This window comes from Phaeoacremonium minimum (assembly GCF_000392275.1).
Source record: "Phaeoacremonium minimum UCRPA7 unplaced genomic scaffold PA7_03_scaffold_496, whole genome shotgun sequence".
Taxonomy (NCBI): domain Eukaryota; kingdom Fungi; phylum Ascomycota; class Sordariomycetes; order Togniniales; family Togniniaceae; genus Phaeoacremonium; species Phaeoacremonium minimum.
In genome coordinates, this window is record NW_006921398.1 from 366,505 (window position 1) to 381,834 (window position 15,330).

At 53.9% G+C, this 15,330-nt stretch overlaps 2 protein-coding genes across 2 annotated transcripts; both read right to left on the minus strand.

Moving 5' to 3' along the window:
- Positions 1-241: 241 nt before the first annotated feature.
- Positions 242-2,478, minus strand: UCRPA7_6835 (putative hsp70-like protein; the record flags this gene model as incomplete). Its single annotated transcript, XM_007919371.1, has 4 exons — positions 242-2,046; positions 2,105-2,170; positions 2,250-2,373; positions 2,452-2,478. The coding sequence occupies 4 exons, from the start codon at positions 2,476-2,478 to the stop codon at positions 242-244; spliced, it is 2,022 nt and encodes a 673-aa protein (XP_007917562.1).
- A 4,259-nt stretch (positions 2,479-6,737) lies between these two features.
- UCRPA7_6836 (putative nad dehydrogenase protein) lies at positions 6,738-8,085 on the minus strand (the record flags this gene model as incomplete). The annotated part of the gene is made up of 2 exons (XM_007919372.1): positions 6,738-7,883; positions 7,984-8,085. The coding sequence occupies 2 exons, from the start codon at positions 8,083-8,085 to the stop codon at positions 6,738-6,740; spliced, it is 1,248 nt and encodes a 415-aa protein (XP_007917563.1).
- Positions 8,086-15,330: the final 7,245 nt, after the last annotated feature.

Here is a 15,330-nt window from a genome sequence, read left to right on the forward strand (position 1 = left end):
GGTCTCGCCACAAACGCAAAAAAAGAGTTTTTGATGCTCAGAACGCCGCTTCCACCCAATTTGCTTATTAGACAGTGATAACAGGGCGTGACCAGCCGAGGGACATGAGGAGTTATGAGTACAGGTAAATACAAGAAAGAGAAGTGAGATCTATGGGCGGTGCTCCACGCTACTACTCAGACACTGTGACAGAAGAAAAATCGGGGTATAAAGTGTGATGTCTGACCAAGAGGGGGTATGTTTATTTGGTCTCGTCCTTCTTCTCGCCCTCAGCCGCGCCCTCGGAGGTAGAGGACTGGCTCTCGCCAGACTCAGCGCGGGCCTTGTGCATCTTGTCGAAGAGGTTCAAGCTGGCAACCTGGAGCTCATCGGTCTTCTCCTTGATCTCGGCGGCGGTGGCGGTACCCTCACCAGCCTGGCTCTTGGAGACGAACTCGCGAAGAGAAGCGATCTTCTCCTTGATCTGATCAGCCTCGGTCTTGTCTAGGCGGTCGGCAAACTCGTTCAGAGCCTTCTCGGTATCGTTGAGTACGCTGTCAGCCCTGTTGGCAGACTCAATGGCAGACTTCCTCTCCTTGTCTTGCTCAGCATACTTCTCGGAATCCTCGACCATCTGCTCGATCTCAGAGTCGGAAAGACCGGATCCGGAAGCAATGGTGATAGACTGGTCCTTGTTGGTGGACTTGTCCTTAGCGTGGACATGGACGATGGAGTCGGCATCGATATCGAAGGTGACCTCGATTTGAGGAACGCCACGGTGAGCAGGGGGGATACCAACCAGCTGGAAGTTACCTAGCAGCTTGTTGTCCTTGACGAGCTCACGCTCACCCTGGTAAACCTTGATCTCGACAGCAGTCTGGAAGTCGGCAGCGGTGGAGAACACCTGGGACTTCTTGGTGGGAATGGTGGTGTTACGGTTGATCAGACGAGTGAAGACACCGCCGAGCGTCTCGATACCGAGCGATAGCGGGGTAACGTCAAGAAGGAGGAGATCCTTGACCTCACCAGACAGGACAGCACCCTGGATAGCAGCACCAATGGCGACAGCCTCATCGGGGTTGACAGACTTAGCGGGGTCACGGCCGAAGATGCTCTTGACGGACTCGGCAACCTTGGGCATACGGGTCATACCACCAACGAGGATAACCTCCTGGATGTCCTTGGCCTGGAGGTTGGCATCCTTGAGGGCCTTGCGGACGGGCTCAATGGTCTTGGTGATGAGAGGGTCGACCATCTTCTCAAGCTGTGCACGGGTCAACTTGAGGTTGATGTGCTTGGGCCCAGAGGCATCGGCAGTAATGAAGGGCAGGTTGATGTCAGTCTGGAGAGAGGATGACAGCTCAATCTTGGCCTTCTCAGCAGCCTCTCGGATTCTCTGAATAGCCATGCGGTCGCCAGACAGATCAAGGCCGGAGGTCTTCTTGAAGTCTTGGACCATGTGGCGGACTAGGTGGATATCGAAATCCTCACCTCCCAAGTGGGTGTCACCGTTGGTAGACTTGACCTCGAACACGCCGTTCTGAATCTCCAGAACGGAGATATCGAAGGTACCACCACCGAGATCGTAGACAGCGACAACACGGTCAGCCTCCTTCTCGAGACCGTAGGCGAGAGCAGCAGCGGTAGGCTCGTTGACCACTCGCAGGACGTTCAGACCAGAAATCTGACCAGCATCCTTGGTGGCCTGACGCTGCGAGTCGTTGAAGTAGGCAGGGACGGTGACGACGGCGTTCTTGACGGGTTTGCTCAGGTAAGCCTCGGCAGTCTCCTTCATCTTGTTTAGGACGAAACCACCGATCTGTGACGGAGAGTACTTCTGGCCGCGAGCCTCAACCCAGGCATCGCCGTTGGTGTGCTGGACGATCTTGTAAGGGACCTCCTTGATATCTCTCTGGACCTCGGGATCGGTGAACTTGCGACCGATCAATCGCTTGGTGGCAAAGAGGGTGTTCTCGGGGTTGACAACGGCCTGGCGCTTGGCGGCGACACCGACCAGACGCTCACCGTCCTCGGCGAATGCTACTACTGACGGGGTTGTCCTGGCACCTAAGGCAGGTCAGCTATGCGACACGAGACGATGCGCAGCGAGATCGATGTAGCTCACCTTCTGAGTTCTCGATAATCTTGGGGACCTTGCCCTCCATGATGGCAACGGCTGAGTTGGTGGTACCTGGCGAAGAATAGATGTTAGTCATGGCCGAATATGCCGAGGGTTCGCGATGGCGATGGCGACGGCGATGGCAACTTACCCAGATCGATACCAATCACTGAACCCTTGACCTTCTCATCTGTAGACTGGAATCGGGCAAAGGCTGGCACAGCGTTCTTGCGCAGAACGCTGGAGCGAGCAGCCGCCGAGGTAGCTCGGGGCAGCTTCAGTGAGATGTTAGCCGAGATAGCTCGAGCAGTGGCAAAGCGACCAACGACGGGTGAGGTGAGAGAAGGACTTACAGCTCTGGAGAACCGTGAGGCGAGCATTGTGAATGTGATTGTGACTCGGTCTACAAGAAGGCACTACAAAGAACCAAGCTCGAGAGCGAAAGGGATTATAGTATTGATGGGGGAGGGTGGTGATGGTGGTGATAGGAGAGAGGTATGAAGAGAAGGAAAAAAGCTTTAGTTTTTCTATGGAGAAAAAAATATTAAGCAGTAGCAGTAGCCGATGATGCCTCCTCATGGAAGGCCGGCGAAACGCAGCAACGCGCCTAGCGCTGGCTGGGGGTCCCGGGAAGAAAAGTGGCCCGTGCACTGCCTCCATCCTACCTATCCTTTCCTTCTCTTCCCCTTCTCGCCCTTACGTTCCCCTTGTCCAGCCGAATTGACCCGCCATTCGCCATTCGGAGCATGAAATTTTCCTGGGCCTGGCTGTCAATGTCATGCTCTTCCACTACGCTGCACAGCATACTTATTAGTAGACTCCACTACCGGTACCTAGGTAGGTGCCTACAACGCCGGGCATGCTCATCTACAGCGATGGGGCGGCATTCGGAAAAGCCTAGGCGCCTTTTACTGGCCTCCTCTGCAGATGTTTTGTTGTCTTGGATATCTAGGCAGTTGGTCCAATATCTCGTACATAGTAGGCTGGGTAGAGAAGAGCTCACAATCAAAGCTTACGGGTATCAGCTGGCAACACTGAACTGAGATCAATCCGATCAAGCAGGCACAATAAGGCCAACAGCTCGACTACGGTACCCCATTGCTACACATGATTGCCAGGATACCTACCTAGGTAGATAGGCCTACCTAAGCAAGGCCGATGGGATGCATGCAGAGCTATATACCGTAGTTATGGTGTGGTAGGACTCCCGTCTCCAGATAACGCAAACAGGTAGGTAGTACGCAAGGTACCTTACATACTTATCTATCCATCTGCCCTTTCCATGCAGGCGTTATATTGAGTCTGAATTGCGCAAATTGCCGCCATGTTGGCGGACGGACTTCCGATATCCTTTTGCGGCCTCGCCTTGTTATTTCGAGATTCGTCTACAGGCCTGGACCTCTCGCTGTTAGTTGCTATCAGGCGCTAAGGACAAGTACCGTAGAACAAAAAAGGTATCTAGGTATCTTCACTTAGGAACACACGTAATCTTACTGGCTGGCCGGGGTATCTGTACTTGATTGATGCGCAGAAAGTGGCCATCCATCCTCCGGGCGACCGAAGGTTTTGAATGCGCCCAGCTGGCGGGCACCTCCAGTCACTGTCACTTAATATGGAATGAACCTATCTGAACGTCATCGCCTCACGACCGTCTGTCTCTTCAAAAGAAAGACACAATCACCTCGACCTCCTCACCTTCTCATCACGTATCACATAAGCTCTGCCTCAGTCGACTCTCATCACAGTATCAGAGCTGCACTGCGCGTAGCACAGCGATCCGACTGCCGTTCCTCCCCCACCTCCATTCGAACAGAGAGCCCGTTTGCCGTCAACATCCCGACCCTGGCTCCTTCATGAGTCGACAGCCTTAATCCTCTCCGGCGGCACAATGGCCGTCAAGGACGATACCACGTATGTCATTCCCGAGTTTAACACTGCCCACGCTTCTTGCTCCTGCGCCAGCCTCCGCTTTTGACTCTTCGTCTCGATGATGATGCTAACGAGGCTCCGCAATCAGATATCATCCGACCGACGCCCTCATCCTCTCGCAACCGCGACGGCATTACAGAACCACAGTCCATCCTCTGTATGTCGACCGATCACGTATCCTTGGTGGGGATGCTTGACTTTGAACCTGTTGTGCTAAACTTGTCCGTAGACATTGGCAACTGCGCTCCCAGATCGGCGTCGAGAAAGGCGCCGTTTATTTTCCCGGCGGCAACGCGAATCTGCAAGTCCAGAGACTCGACACAACCACACGCGAGAGCGAGACAATCAAGATCCTTACGTTCTCGCCGAGGTGTCTGGAAGTTAAGAATGGATGGCTCTGCTGTGGAGGCGAGACTGGCGAGTTCGCTGCCATTCCTCTCACCGGAGCGAATGAGAACAACGATTCCGATTTACGACTAGACCTCGATGCAGATGCGCGGCTGCCTTTGAATCTGGATTCGGCCCACCAAGATGACTACATCCTCTCTTTACTTGCCCGTCGATCTTCTACTCGACCCCGAAGTATTGCAGTGCAGTCGAAGTCGTTTGGGAAGGAACGCGTGAACTGTATCACACTATGGTTTCCCGGTGCAGACATGTCGCCTTACGAAGGCGCATACTCACAGCCTGTCGCTGTTCTGGCAAATAACGACAAGCACGTTATTACGGTCAATCTACAAGATATGGAGAGCGTCGACGAACTATCCTACCCTGACTGCGTTAACCGAGCGGTGATATCTCCTGACGGCAGGCTCCTCGTTGCGATCAGTGACGACCCGTACTTGTACATTCACGGACGAACCGAGAAGCACGCTGGCAGTAGCAGCTTATTCCGGAATAGGGACAGGCCGGAGTATGAGTGGAAGGCGGCCGGCAGAATACACTTGAAGAGCCAGCGTACCGACGATGATTCCGATAATAGGGGCAGCTTCGCCGCCTGCTTTTCTAATACGGGCAGATATCTGGCTGTTGGCACACAGTACGGAGTCATATCCATATTCAACACCAGTGCGTTCCTGGAACCAGGTACTGACCCTCTCATCACCTCCTTCACATCTTCACGACCCAACTCTGTCCCTGGTGCTGTAAGGGATATGGCGTTCTGTCCTGGCCCTTTTGATCTGCTTGCGTGGACAGAAGATAGGGGCCGGGTGGGTGTTGCGGACATTCGAAGCAATTATGTCGCCCAGCAGATTCTTCATCTCGACACTCACGACGAGTATGATCATATCATCATCACCGACCGGGGTTCAATCGACCCTCGCCTCTTGGAGGGCCGCAACGATCGCGGGGATGGACCAACTTCGAGCTGGGGTCTTGGTATCAATAATCTGAACTTGTCAGATAGTCGTTCGTCCAGCAGTCGTCGTGCAGCAACGAGATTGGATGATCGTTATCAAGAGCCATTCACATCAGCCGAGACAATGGTCTTAGATGCTATTCAAGCTCACCGGAGGCAACGAGAGTTGAGAGAATTGAGGGAGCAAAGGGAACAACAAGCCGCTAGTCAGGGATCCGTCACTCGAGTAGCCAGCAGCTCATTCCGTGATCGCCCTCCGAGAGCCTACGACGAACCCAGTACAAGGGCAACCCGGGAGACTACCAGGGAACGAAGCTCTAGTGTTACTCGAGCCCTTGGTGACTTCGTGGATAGTATACGGGATCATAATCGCACTCGAGACTACCCGGAAAGCCTTCGTATACATTCGCGCACCGGTGAGGAAAGCCAGCGCCGACGTTCCGCCATCCCCCCGAGTGCTCGGCGTAACAATGGCCCCCGTGCTGCGGAGATTATACGGGCTGCAGAAACCGAGGCTTCAAATGCTCGGGAGAGAATGGCGCAGCTGCAGCGCATCTATGGCAACCCGTCTTTGACGAGCGGCGGCTGGGCCGATCTCGAAGCATTGTACAACATTTCGGTCGAAGGCCACAACGGTACCAATGAGAGCGATCCGGTCGCCAGCCGCCAAAGAGACCAGGCCGCGCTCTTTGGCTCATTGCTGAGTGGCGTTCCAACTCGTGACTGGGATGAAGGCCCGATCCGTCGAGCGAACGCGACTTACTACACTCGAGGAGATACTCCGCCTAAACCTGATGAGACTGCCGGGCTTGCTTGGAGCGAAGACGGCAGGATTCTGTATGTACCTACTCTGGGCCCAATATCTTGTTCTCGTTTTCTGACCACTTTGCAGCTATATCGGTGCCGAGAATGGCATATATGAGTTCCATGTGGACATTCTTAGCCGAAAACTGTTCCCCAGCATGACAATGCGTTGATCACAGGCCCTCCACAGTTAAGTCCTCAGCTCTCGGGTTATAAGGAAGTAGGAGGCTTCTCATCCATAAGTGAGCAACGAGAAATTGCATTTTTTGGCAGGTGACTTTTAATTATTGCGTGTACCGGCACATCTGGTGTTTTCGGAGTTTGGGAAGTCCGCATGATATCTGCACCTCAAGGTGAATCTGGCTTTTTGGGAAAAGCATGCCTTTGCTTGTTGATGTCTGTACATACCCGTACGAAAGTTGTCTGTCTTGCGATGAGTCCGGTTTCTAACCTTCTTTCTGGTTTGCCTCTAATTTGGAATGGTGGGCTCACGCCATACATGAAACTCGGGACTTTGGTATTGCTTGAGAGAGATAGTATTATGTACTATGTGTACAAGAGCTTCTTCACCATTTCGCCTATTGCCAGACTGCTCGTGAGACCAGGGCTCTCAATGCCCAGGAGGTTCACCCAGCCTTCGTAGCCTTCTTCTTTTCTGATGATGAAATCCATGAATGGCTTCTTGCCATCTGCAACGGACGCTAGCTTCCCAAGTTTGGGTCGGATGCCGGCGTAGTCTGGTGTGAGATTTGCCTCGTCTACCCCTGGCAGATACTTCTTTATCTCCTGGATCGCCTCCGGTAACCTCGCAGTATTCACTGCCAGATCGTCCGGCGAGTCGACCCACTCGACATCAGGGCCGAACTTTATGCGGCCTCCCATATCGAGTGTGAGATGCGTACCAAGCCCGCCGAGTCCCGGCTCAGGGGCAGGATAGACCAATGTGCTTACCTTGGGGCTTGATCCTGAATAGGAAAAGTAGTTTCCCTTGGCGTAGAACATCTGCTTCTTCCGCTCCTCGGGCACGATCATGTTGTGAATGTCCACGGCGCCCAGCCCAGCCGCATTGACCAGCACCTCCGCCGTGATGGTCGACTCCTCGCCCGTCTCGCCGTCCCGCACGCTCACCTCCCAGCCCTCGCTCCCGGGCCTGCTGGACCCCGAAGAGCCCAGGGGCGTCACCGCCGAAACCGCACTGCCGAGCGCCAGCGTGCCGCCCGCGTCCTCGAAGTGGCCCAGCAGCGTGATCATCAGCGAATGCGAGTCGACGATGCCGGTAGTCGGGCTCTCCAGCACGCCCGCCTCGGCGCGGACGTCGGGCTCGCGGCGGCGGCGCTCGTCCTCGGGGACCCAGCGCACGCGGACGCCGAGGTCGCCGGCGCAGACGTCGTGGATGTGCTGCAGGGCGGCGCGCTGCGCGGGCGTCTGCGCGACGATCCACTTGCCGGTGCGCCGGTGCGGCACGGCGTGGCGCGCGCAGAAGTCGTACAGCCTGGTCTTGCCGTCGATGCAGAGCCGCGTCTTGAGCGACCCCGGCGCGTAGTAGATGCCCGCGTGGATGACCTCGCTGTTGCGCGCCGAGGTCTCTGTGCCTACGGCGCCGTGCCGCTCCAGCAGCAGGGTGGAGGCGCCAGGCTGCGAGATGGCGAGCTCGCGCGCCACGGCTAGGCCGACTACGCCGCCTCCGATTACCTGTGTAGGTTGTTAGTGTTGCGATTGGTTATAAGTTGGAGGCAACAGATCATGAAGGGGAAGGTGGGAGGCGTGTAAGTCAGATAGATGGTCTACTCACCACATGAGTGAAGTCAGCTTCTCGCGGAGCAGAGCTGCTGAAGAGCCTGGAGTTTCTGGACCAATTGGCAGCAAGCCGTCTCTTCACTACGCCCGTGAGCATTTTCTTTGGGAGTCTACTCCAAGCTGAGTGCTTCGCCAGACCTCATGCTGCTATTTATGATAACTTGAGGAGTTCCGATAACGGTGCGGACGACGAGGCTAGACTGAAATGACTCAATGACGCAGGGTTCATGCAAGGCTGACAACGTCCTAGGTAGTACCGAACGGTTCCGAAAGACACTTCGCAAAGAGTGTAGTCAATGGTATTTTGTTCAGTCGTTGTGTGAACGGTGGGAGTTATTAGGTATCAGTTAAGTATCAGTTAGAAGTCTGGTTGGGTTGACAAGTCAACAATTACTTAATTATGTACCGTACCTGTAGCCACTCTTAGCGTCAACAGACTACCGGACATTCAAAAAGACACTATTCATCCCTCATAGAGGCAGGACATGTTTATAGATATTCTGATAGGAGCGACAATGCAAATTAAGTATCCTACAAGCAGTTTTGTATTCTGTCCATACTCTGCCGTTCATTCGTTAATTCTCCGGAATTACGCACGAAAACTGCTGTACCTCGCAACTGGCAATCAGCCCTGAAAATATAGTACAGGTTGATGGGCGATTCCTCGAAGCAAACACTACCTTCAACGCCGAACCAATGCATTGAATCATCAGTCATGAGAGAAACCCGCCTGAGGTTCAATCATCCTTTGATGTATCCGTGACTACAGGCAGAGTGACGGCAGCCCCGGCACCCGGCGTTTGTGTTGCGGGAGACGGATTGTCCTCCGAGATAGACCGCGAGTTGGTTAAATGGGAGTGCGTCACAGGTTCGTGAGTGACAGCTGATGTGCCTCCAGTGTTGAGATCAGCAAGCTGTCTTTCTGTAATACGTGTTAGTAGACATTCAACGACGGTCGACAAGTAACACCTTACCTAGGTCACGAATTCTATGCCGTAGCATTTGATTCTCCCTGGTAAGCATCTGGGTCTCGGCTTGGTAGAAAGCACTCTCGTCACGACCGCCGAGAACCCATGGTTCTCCACTCTCCTGGCTGATTGATGTAGAGCGCAATCTAGGCGAAGCTCCACGACTCGGGGTTCTAGACCGACGTTGGAGATCGGCGCGGGCAATATCGAAGGAGCTGCGGGGATGGTGAGGGAAACCGGGCGATCGAGGGAGAGAGCCCGAAGAGGGGTGAGCTGGGAGAGAAGACTGAGGAGCAGAAATAGGTTGCGGATTGGAGTGGGTGACGGCGGGCGTTAGGGCAGGAGTAGATCTCTCGGAAGTGTCCTCTCCGATCGCAGACTCTCGTCCTTGAGAGGACTGCAGCTGCTGAAGCTGAAGCTGCTGTTGACGGATCATGTGGAGGAGGCGGTTCTATCGTAACAGCGCAAATTAGCCAAAGAACCGGATTGAAAAGGAGATGCGATGACATACAACTTGAGCCTCCTGCTCTGCCTCAAGCTCCTGATGGAGCTCGCCGAGGCTCGGCGCTCTGTTATGGTGAGGATCGCCACCGACGAGAAGCGGAGAGCTTGAGATGGCATGGGGGCTGGCCGTTCCAAACGGAGCCTGAGGTCCTTCGCCGGCAACCATCTCGCCAGGCCCAGGGACGCTTGGATCGTTCATTTGTAGGTTCATGAGGACTTGGGACCGTCTTCGGCCGGCGTTGGGCGACTGTCGGCTACGGGACAAGGAGCTGCTTGAGGATCCTAGGTTCTGAGTCAGCTGCGTGTCACTTGAAGGTGGGTAGGCATCGATAGGCAGAGGGGAGATACGCACTTCTCACAGGCTCTTGCTGGTAGCCAGCATTCAACGTCGCTGCTGCTTGCAGAGAGATGGAGGCAGATCTGCTTGGAGACTGTGAGGGCGAGGCGGCACCTCCAGCACGGGGGATGCCAGACTCGCTGCCGTTAGACATTGTGCGAGAGAAGGATGCGGGTGAGGATGGAGGAAGAGAGTTGAGGTCGGGAGCCATCGTGGCCAAAGGGACGAGGCAGAGCTTGACGAGCCTGAACTTAATAACGGCAAGGAAAGGTCGACTTGCTTCCTCAGGCTACAATAGGTAGAGGTGAACGAGGTATAGGTGTGTGTGTCGGAGTCGGCGTCGCCAGCAGGAGCCGTAGTCACCAGTAGAACATGAGGTGCTCTAGTGCTCTGGTGCTGTAGGTAGGTACCTGAGTGGTAGAGCTAGAACAGCTTCTGCTCGTCGTGGTGGCGGCGGGGTGACATGGCGGGGACCACAAAAGATGCTGCGTCACAAGCTCCCGCAGCGCCTCATTGATAGCAAGCTAACATTAGCGCTTCTGGCAACCGCAAAATGTCCTGGGCAAGTCTCATCCCCACACCTCTGAGAAACTCGTCCACCTGAGAAAGCTATGCTTCTTGCCTTTTTCGATGATGCTCAAAATCACAAGCATTGTTCAAATGCTCAAAGGATATGCGAATATGACGACATGTTCTACAGCCACTCAATGTTGACATATCATAGAATGTTCGCAGAGTTAGTGCAATAAGCTACACCTGGAGAACCAGGGGCGGTGATCACAAGGGCTCTGACTGAGTCGCATTGCCAGGTGATCGAGATTTGTGGAGGGCCAGCACCCGTCCTTGAGGAAAGCATTGGTGTAGGTATTCCTAGCCAGAGTCGATCCCCAATCCCCGGGTTGATCTCTGGCCACTCGGCTGCAAGTTGCAGGCCTGGAAAGTCTTGCAATTGACAATAGGAGTATTGTCAACAATTACTGGCCTGATCCTACATGCCATGACGTCGCTTTGAAGGTATTCTCTCCGATACTTGACTTGTGAGCGATCATGTATCGATCAATCCAAAGTCTTCGTCAGCGGCATGGTAAAGGACTAAACTGGGCTTTACTGTTGTAAAATTACTCTGCAATACTGTATCCTAAATCTCTACAAATGGGTAGTTCATACCAGCCTCGGGAGCAGCTGTCCCAATTTACTCACGAATAGACCAAGTTATGAGTGTATACGGACGGACCTATGTCTTGCCACTTACGAGACAAGAGTCATCTGCTCTAGGCACTGGCATTTTTATGACGAAAAAACGTTCAAGCCATAGCCAGCTCGATGCGAATGACGAGTAGTCTTGGAGCCTGAACTCATTGCCAAACAGGTTGCTACGGGACCGCGGCAGGGGAGGCAAACCAAAGCTCCTGACCGGAAGCCGGATTGTGGGTCATCGGCCGCGGGCCTCATCCCGTAGTCGAGGCTCGTGATGGGCGAATTTCACAGGCTGCTCACCTTGGCTTGAGCGCAACAGACCATGCTGGGTAATTAGAAAGTTGTCATTCTCCGATTCTTTCCATTTTACCAAACATAATAATAGCCCCGGTGTTTGGTGTTGCCGTATTAGAAAGGCTGGGCTGATGATGTTTCGTCGGTTGTTGCCTCGATGGCGTGGTCGACGGCTGCCGAGCCGGTATTCATGTCACGCGGCCAGCCTCTATGTTTGTCAGCGCCTTGCGACGGGCTCAGACGGCGTTCCGCATCTGCGAGATCCCCATGCTGCCACTTTTGATCTCGCATTGTGAGTTTGTCGTGTGTGAAGTGTCGTTGGCTTCAACCAGTTCGTCTCTACTGTGGCTTCTTCGGTCTATTCATACGTCTTATCAAATCGCTTATACGTAGAGTCTAGTTGCGAGCAAACTAACAAATCGGTAGCTTTGTGGCTTTGGTGGTACTGGCTGGCAAGGCCTGGACCGCTGGTCTTTCTTTATGTAGTTTGGAAATAGTTGCGAACTGCTGATTGATAGTCCGTTGTAATGGTCATCTATATGGCTAGCTTATCAAGATCACATACCTGTCATCAATCGAATCAGATATCAGCTTAGGCCTCGATTCAACTACATCGAGTCCTAGAATACGCACTCTACACATGAGAGCAAATTGTAAAGTCCTTTGACTATAGCTAATAGTTTATACGCAGACCTATTGCCTCGTAGTGCTTGGCTCAAGACAAACCTGAATCTCAGCTGCGAAAGATAAGGTACTGACTCTCCGTATAGTAATATCGACAGGTCTGGATGTTGTAAGTCGGGTATCCAGAATGGATCGGGCTGCAAGATCCAGGAGAACTGCAACTCGGAGGGCCACCCGAGATTGGTCCAGAGCAGCCTGACAATGGCGCTACTGCAGGTACGACAAGCGTGGGTTCCCAACGATCCTGGCAGCGTGGGGTTCCGAAAAGGCCTCAAGAGGGAGGGGGCAAGAGAAAACTTGCGTACGCAGTAGAGAATGAGTTGGATACTAGACTGGAACAATGGAAGACTCCTGACTTTCGGGGAGCGACTTTTCGTATCTATTCTCGACTTAATAGTCAAGCCAGTACAGTTTAGCTGTCATAGCACATTCAGTTTCTCCCCGATCAGAAGAGCCCTGCATGTTGTATCCAAAAGCATTGTCTCCTGCGCGCATCGTCGCACGACAGCAATAAATCGTCCATGCCGTGCAGCATAGAGCAGGTGCCAGAGCGTATCGACAAGCGAGAAGACGCTCATTCTTCTCTTGTCGTCTCAAAGGCGTGCTTGGCGGGACGCTGCTGGGCGCCGCCCGCCCACGAAGAGGCTTACGCCGATCGGCATCGAGACGCGCCTGGGAGGGGTGTCAGCTTGTGTGGTTCCCACTGGCCTGCAGAAGTCGCGACACTTCCACAAGCCCCTGACCCCAGGGGGCTGCAGGCGTTTGCAGCAGGAGGACGACCCGTCCGGATCTCGATCATGAGATTTGATTGCGGAAGGGATAAGTGACTGCCTTCTTTTGGAAGTCATGCTAGTTCTCCAAGATTTGTGCTGCCACAGGACGAGGCTATGGTGTAAGCTACCAGCGACTACTTCAGCATTAGACATCTCAGACTACGCGGCACAAATGTTGCGGGATCCCGAGACCACGAGGGACGGCAGAGCATCTCGCGGGGTCGTACGAGACTCAACTCGAGAGACGGCCGTGAGAAGAGCGACCCAGAAGCTGAAGTGTCTCAGGCGTCCAGAAACGGCGGGGTCGTTGTTGGTTAAAATAGACAGACCGACCTTTTCCCAACGGTGTTTCGACAATCATTCTGCCCTCTTTGAAACGCGCCGCCCGGCAGAAAGAAAGGCGCCCCCCCGCGAAAACGGGTCCCGGATCCCACGACCGGCTGGCCGGCATCTGGCCCTGGCTCTTGGGCCCTTGTGTCTCGGATCTGTCTGCCCAGCTTTGACCGACCAGGGAGCTGCTACGTAATGGTCAAGGGAGTAGGAAGATGGTGAGTTGTCGTATTGATACCTGTTCTATGCCATGTCCATGATAGAGAGAAGAGAAGGTGAAATAGAAGTATCAAACTTCTCCGACTAGGGCTGATCGGTGATTACGGGACTAACTGGTAATCCTAGTGTAATCGTATGGTGTTCATTCGTGTAAATTTTCACCTCTCTTCAGATCCATGACTGGGATGATCCCATCACATCACAGTCGAGTTACTTTTTTGGGCACACGAGACTCGAGAGATCCGTAGCGAGGCGCCTCCAGGGGAGGTCCTGGAGAGTTCTGACTCCTTTACCCGGAGGCTTGAACGTATCTCATTCGTCAGCCTCCCATGCAAGGCCCCCCTGCGCGTTTCTTGCAACACAGACGCAAACAATCCCAGTCGGCCGCTCATCACTTTTTCGCGAACGACCTTAACAAGACAGGGGTAGAAATGATTTTTTTTCTGCGTCTTTCTTTTCCGCACGGCTGCTGTCCAGGTTTTTTTTCTCGACAAGCAAGCCTCGTCCGTAGCCCGTCGCTCCTGCACCAATGGGTGTTGGATATACCACCGTAATTATATGGGCTAGTGAGGGACGCGTCGTGAAGTGTGTGTCTATACCAGCCTGCATAGTAAGATGGCGATGCGATCATGCGCACCCTCTCGATATTAGCCGCAATGTCGCCCTCGATGCCCCGAATCGCTGAATGGACGGACAGTATACAAGGGCAACAGTATACAAGGGCGAGACGTCAGACAGGTAGTGCAAGCAAGCTATTGATCCCGTCCCTTTGGGAGCCCATCACTAGTTCGATTCCCAGGACCAGCTGGGCTCCTGGGGCAGGCTAAAGGGCCCATCTACCGCAAGGTACCGGCTCCGCCAGGGCAGAAAGCCCCGAGGGATCGAGGCTGGCGAGGACGAGAAGAGCAAAAAGAGGGCCTGGCGGGCCAGCCCAGGGGCCAAACGGTCGCCGTAGGGCAAACTAAAGTCACTAAATGGACCCGTCAGGTCGTTGGGATGTTTTGGGTTTGTGGGCTGGTCTGTCGCCTTTTTCCCGTTTTGATGTGGACTGTACGTATAAGTGAAAGGAGAAGAAACAAATCCCCACCGGCAGTCTCAAAGTCCTGCCGTAGGTTGCATGGCCTCCGAGGTATTGCATGGCATGGCATGGCATATGGCATGGGCGATTTTCATTTGTTTGGCGCACATGCTTTTTCTCTGTAAGATAGGTACCAGGGAGGTAGAGAGATGGGAGGTACGTATTAGATTTGCTGCCGGTGGTGGTGGTGTTGGTGTTGGTGTTGGTGGTGGTGGGACGGTGAGGCGAGTGTTGATTGGCAAGATTGGTGGTACTATGTCAACCTGGGGCCTGGGTAACCTGCCGTCCCAGAGCTCCCAGTCGCAAGTTGGCAGATCCCTTCCGCCTTGTGAGATTTGTTGTTATTACTGACCTGCTGCCCTCCTCCTCAATGCCTGTTCTATATATCCTCCTCTATTAAGCCTCTTTTGTGTACGGTAGCTTCCTCTCGGTTTTTGTCCTCTTTTCGGCCCAGATCAGGTAGCCGTCGTGCCCCCAGACAGCGACCGTGCAGTAGAACGCCAATTTCTTCGTCATTCTTTACTTAGGTAGTTCCTTCCCTAGCCAACGTTCGTTCCCTCGGTTGCATCCGACTAACAACGCGGACGCGCTCCTCCGGCATCTCATCTCCTATTATCCTCGTCGTTGCCACTACCACCACCTTACCACTTTCACATCTACCACCACCAGAAACCACCACTGTACCCCCCCGGTGGCTTGACTTGAGACCGAACCTCATTTATCCTGTACAACGCCCTCCGCGTCACTTTCAGCCCACTTGTCTTGTTTCTTGTCCTGCTCAGATGCCCGGGGCGATCCTTCCCCGGCATGTCTCTCCAACAATATATCGATCCTAAATCAGCTACTTCTCACACCCCAAACCCACCCGCTCCACATCGCGAAGTCCACTTTTGAACTGCCCGGCCGTTTCGTCACACCCGCCGCGCCAGAAACAATGGCCGGCCAGGACCCGCAATCA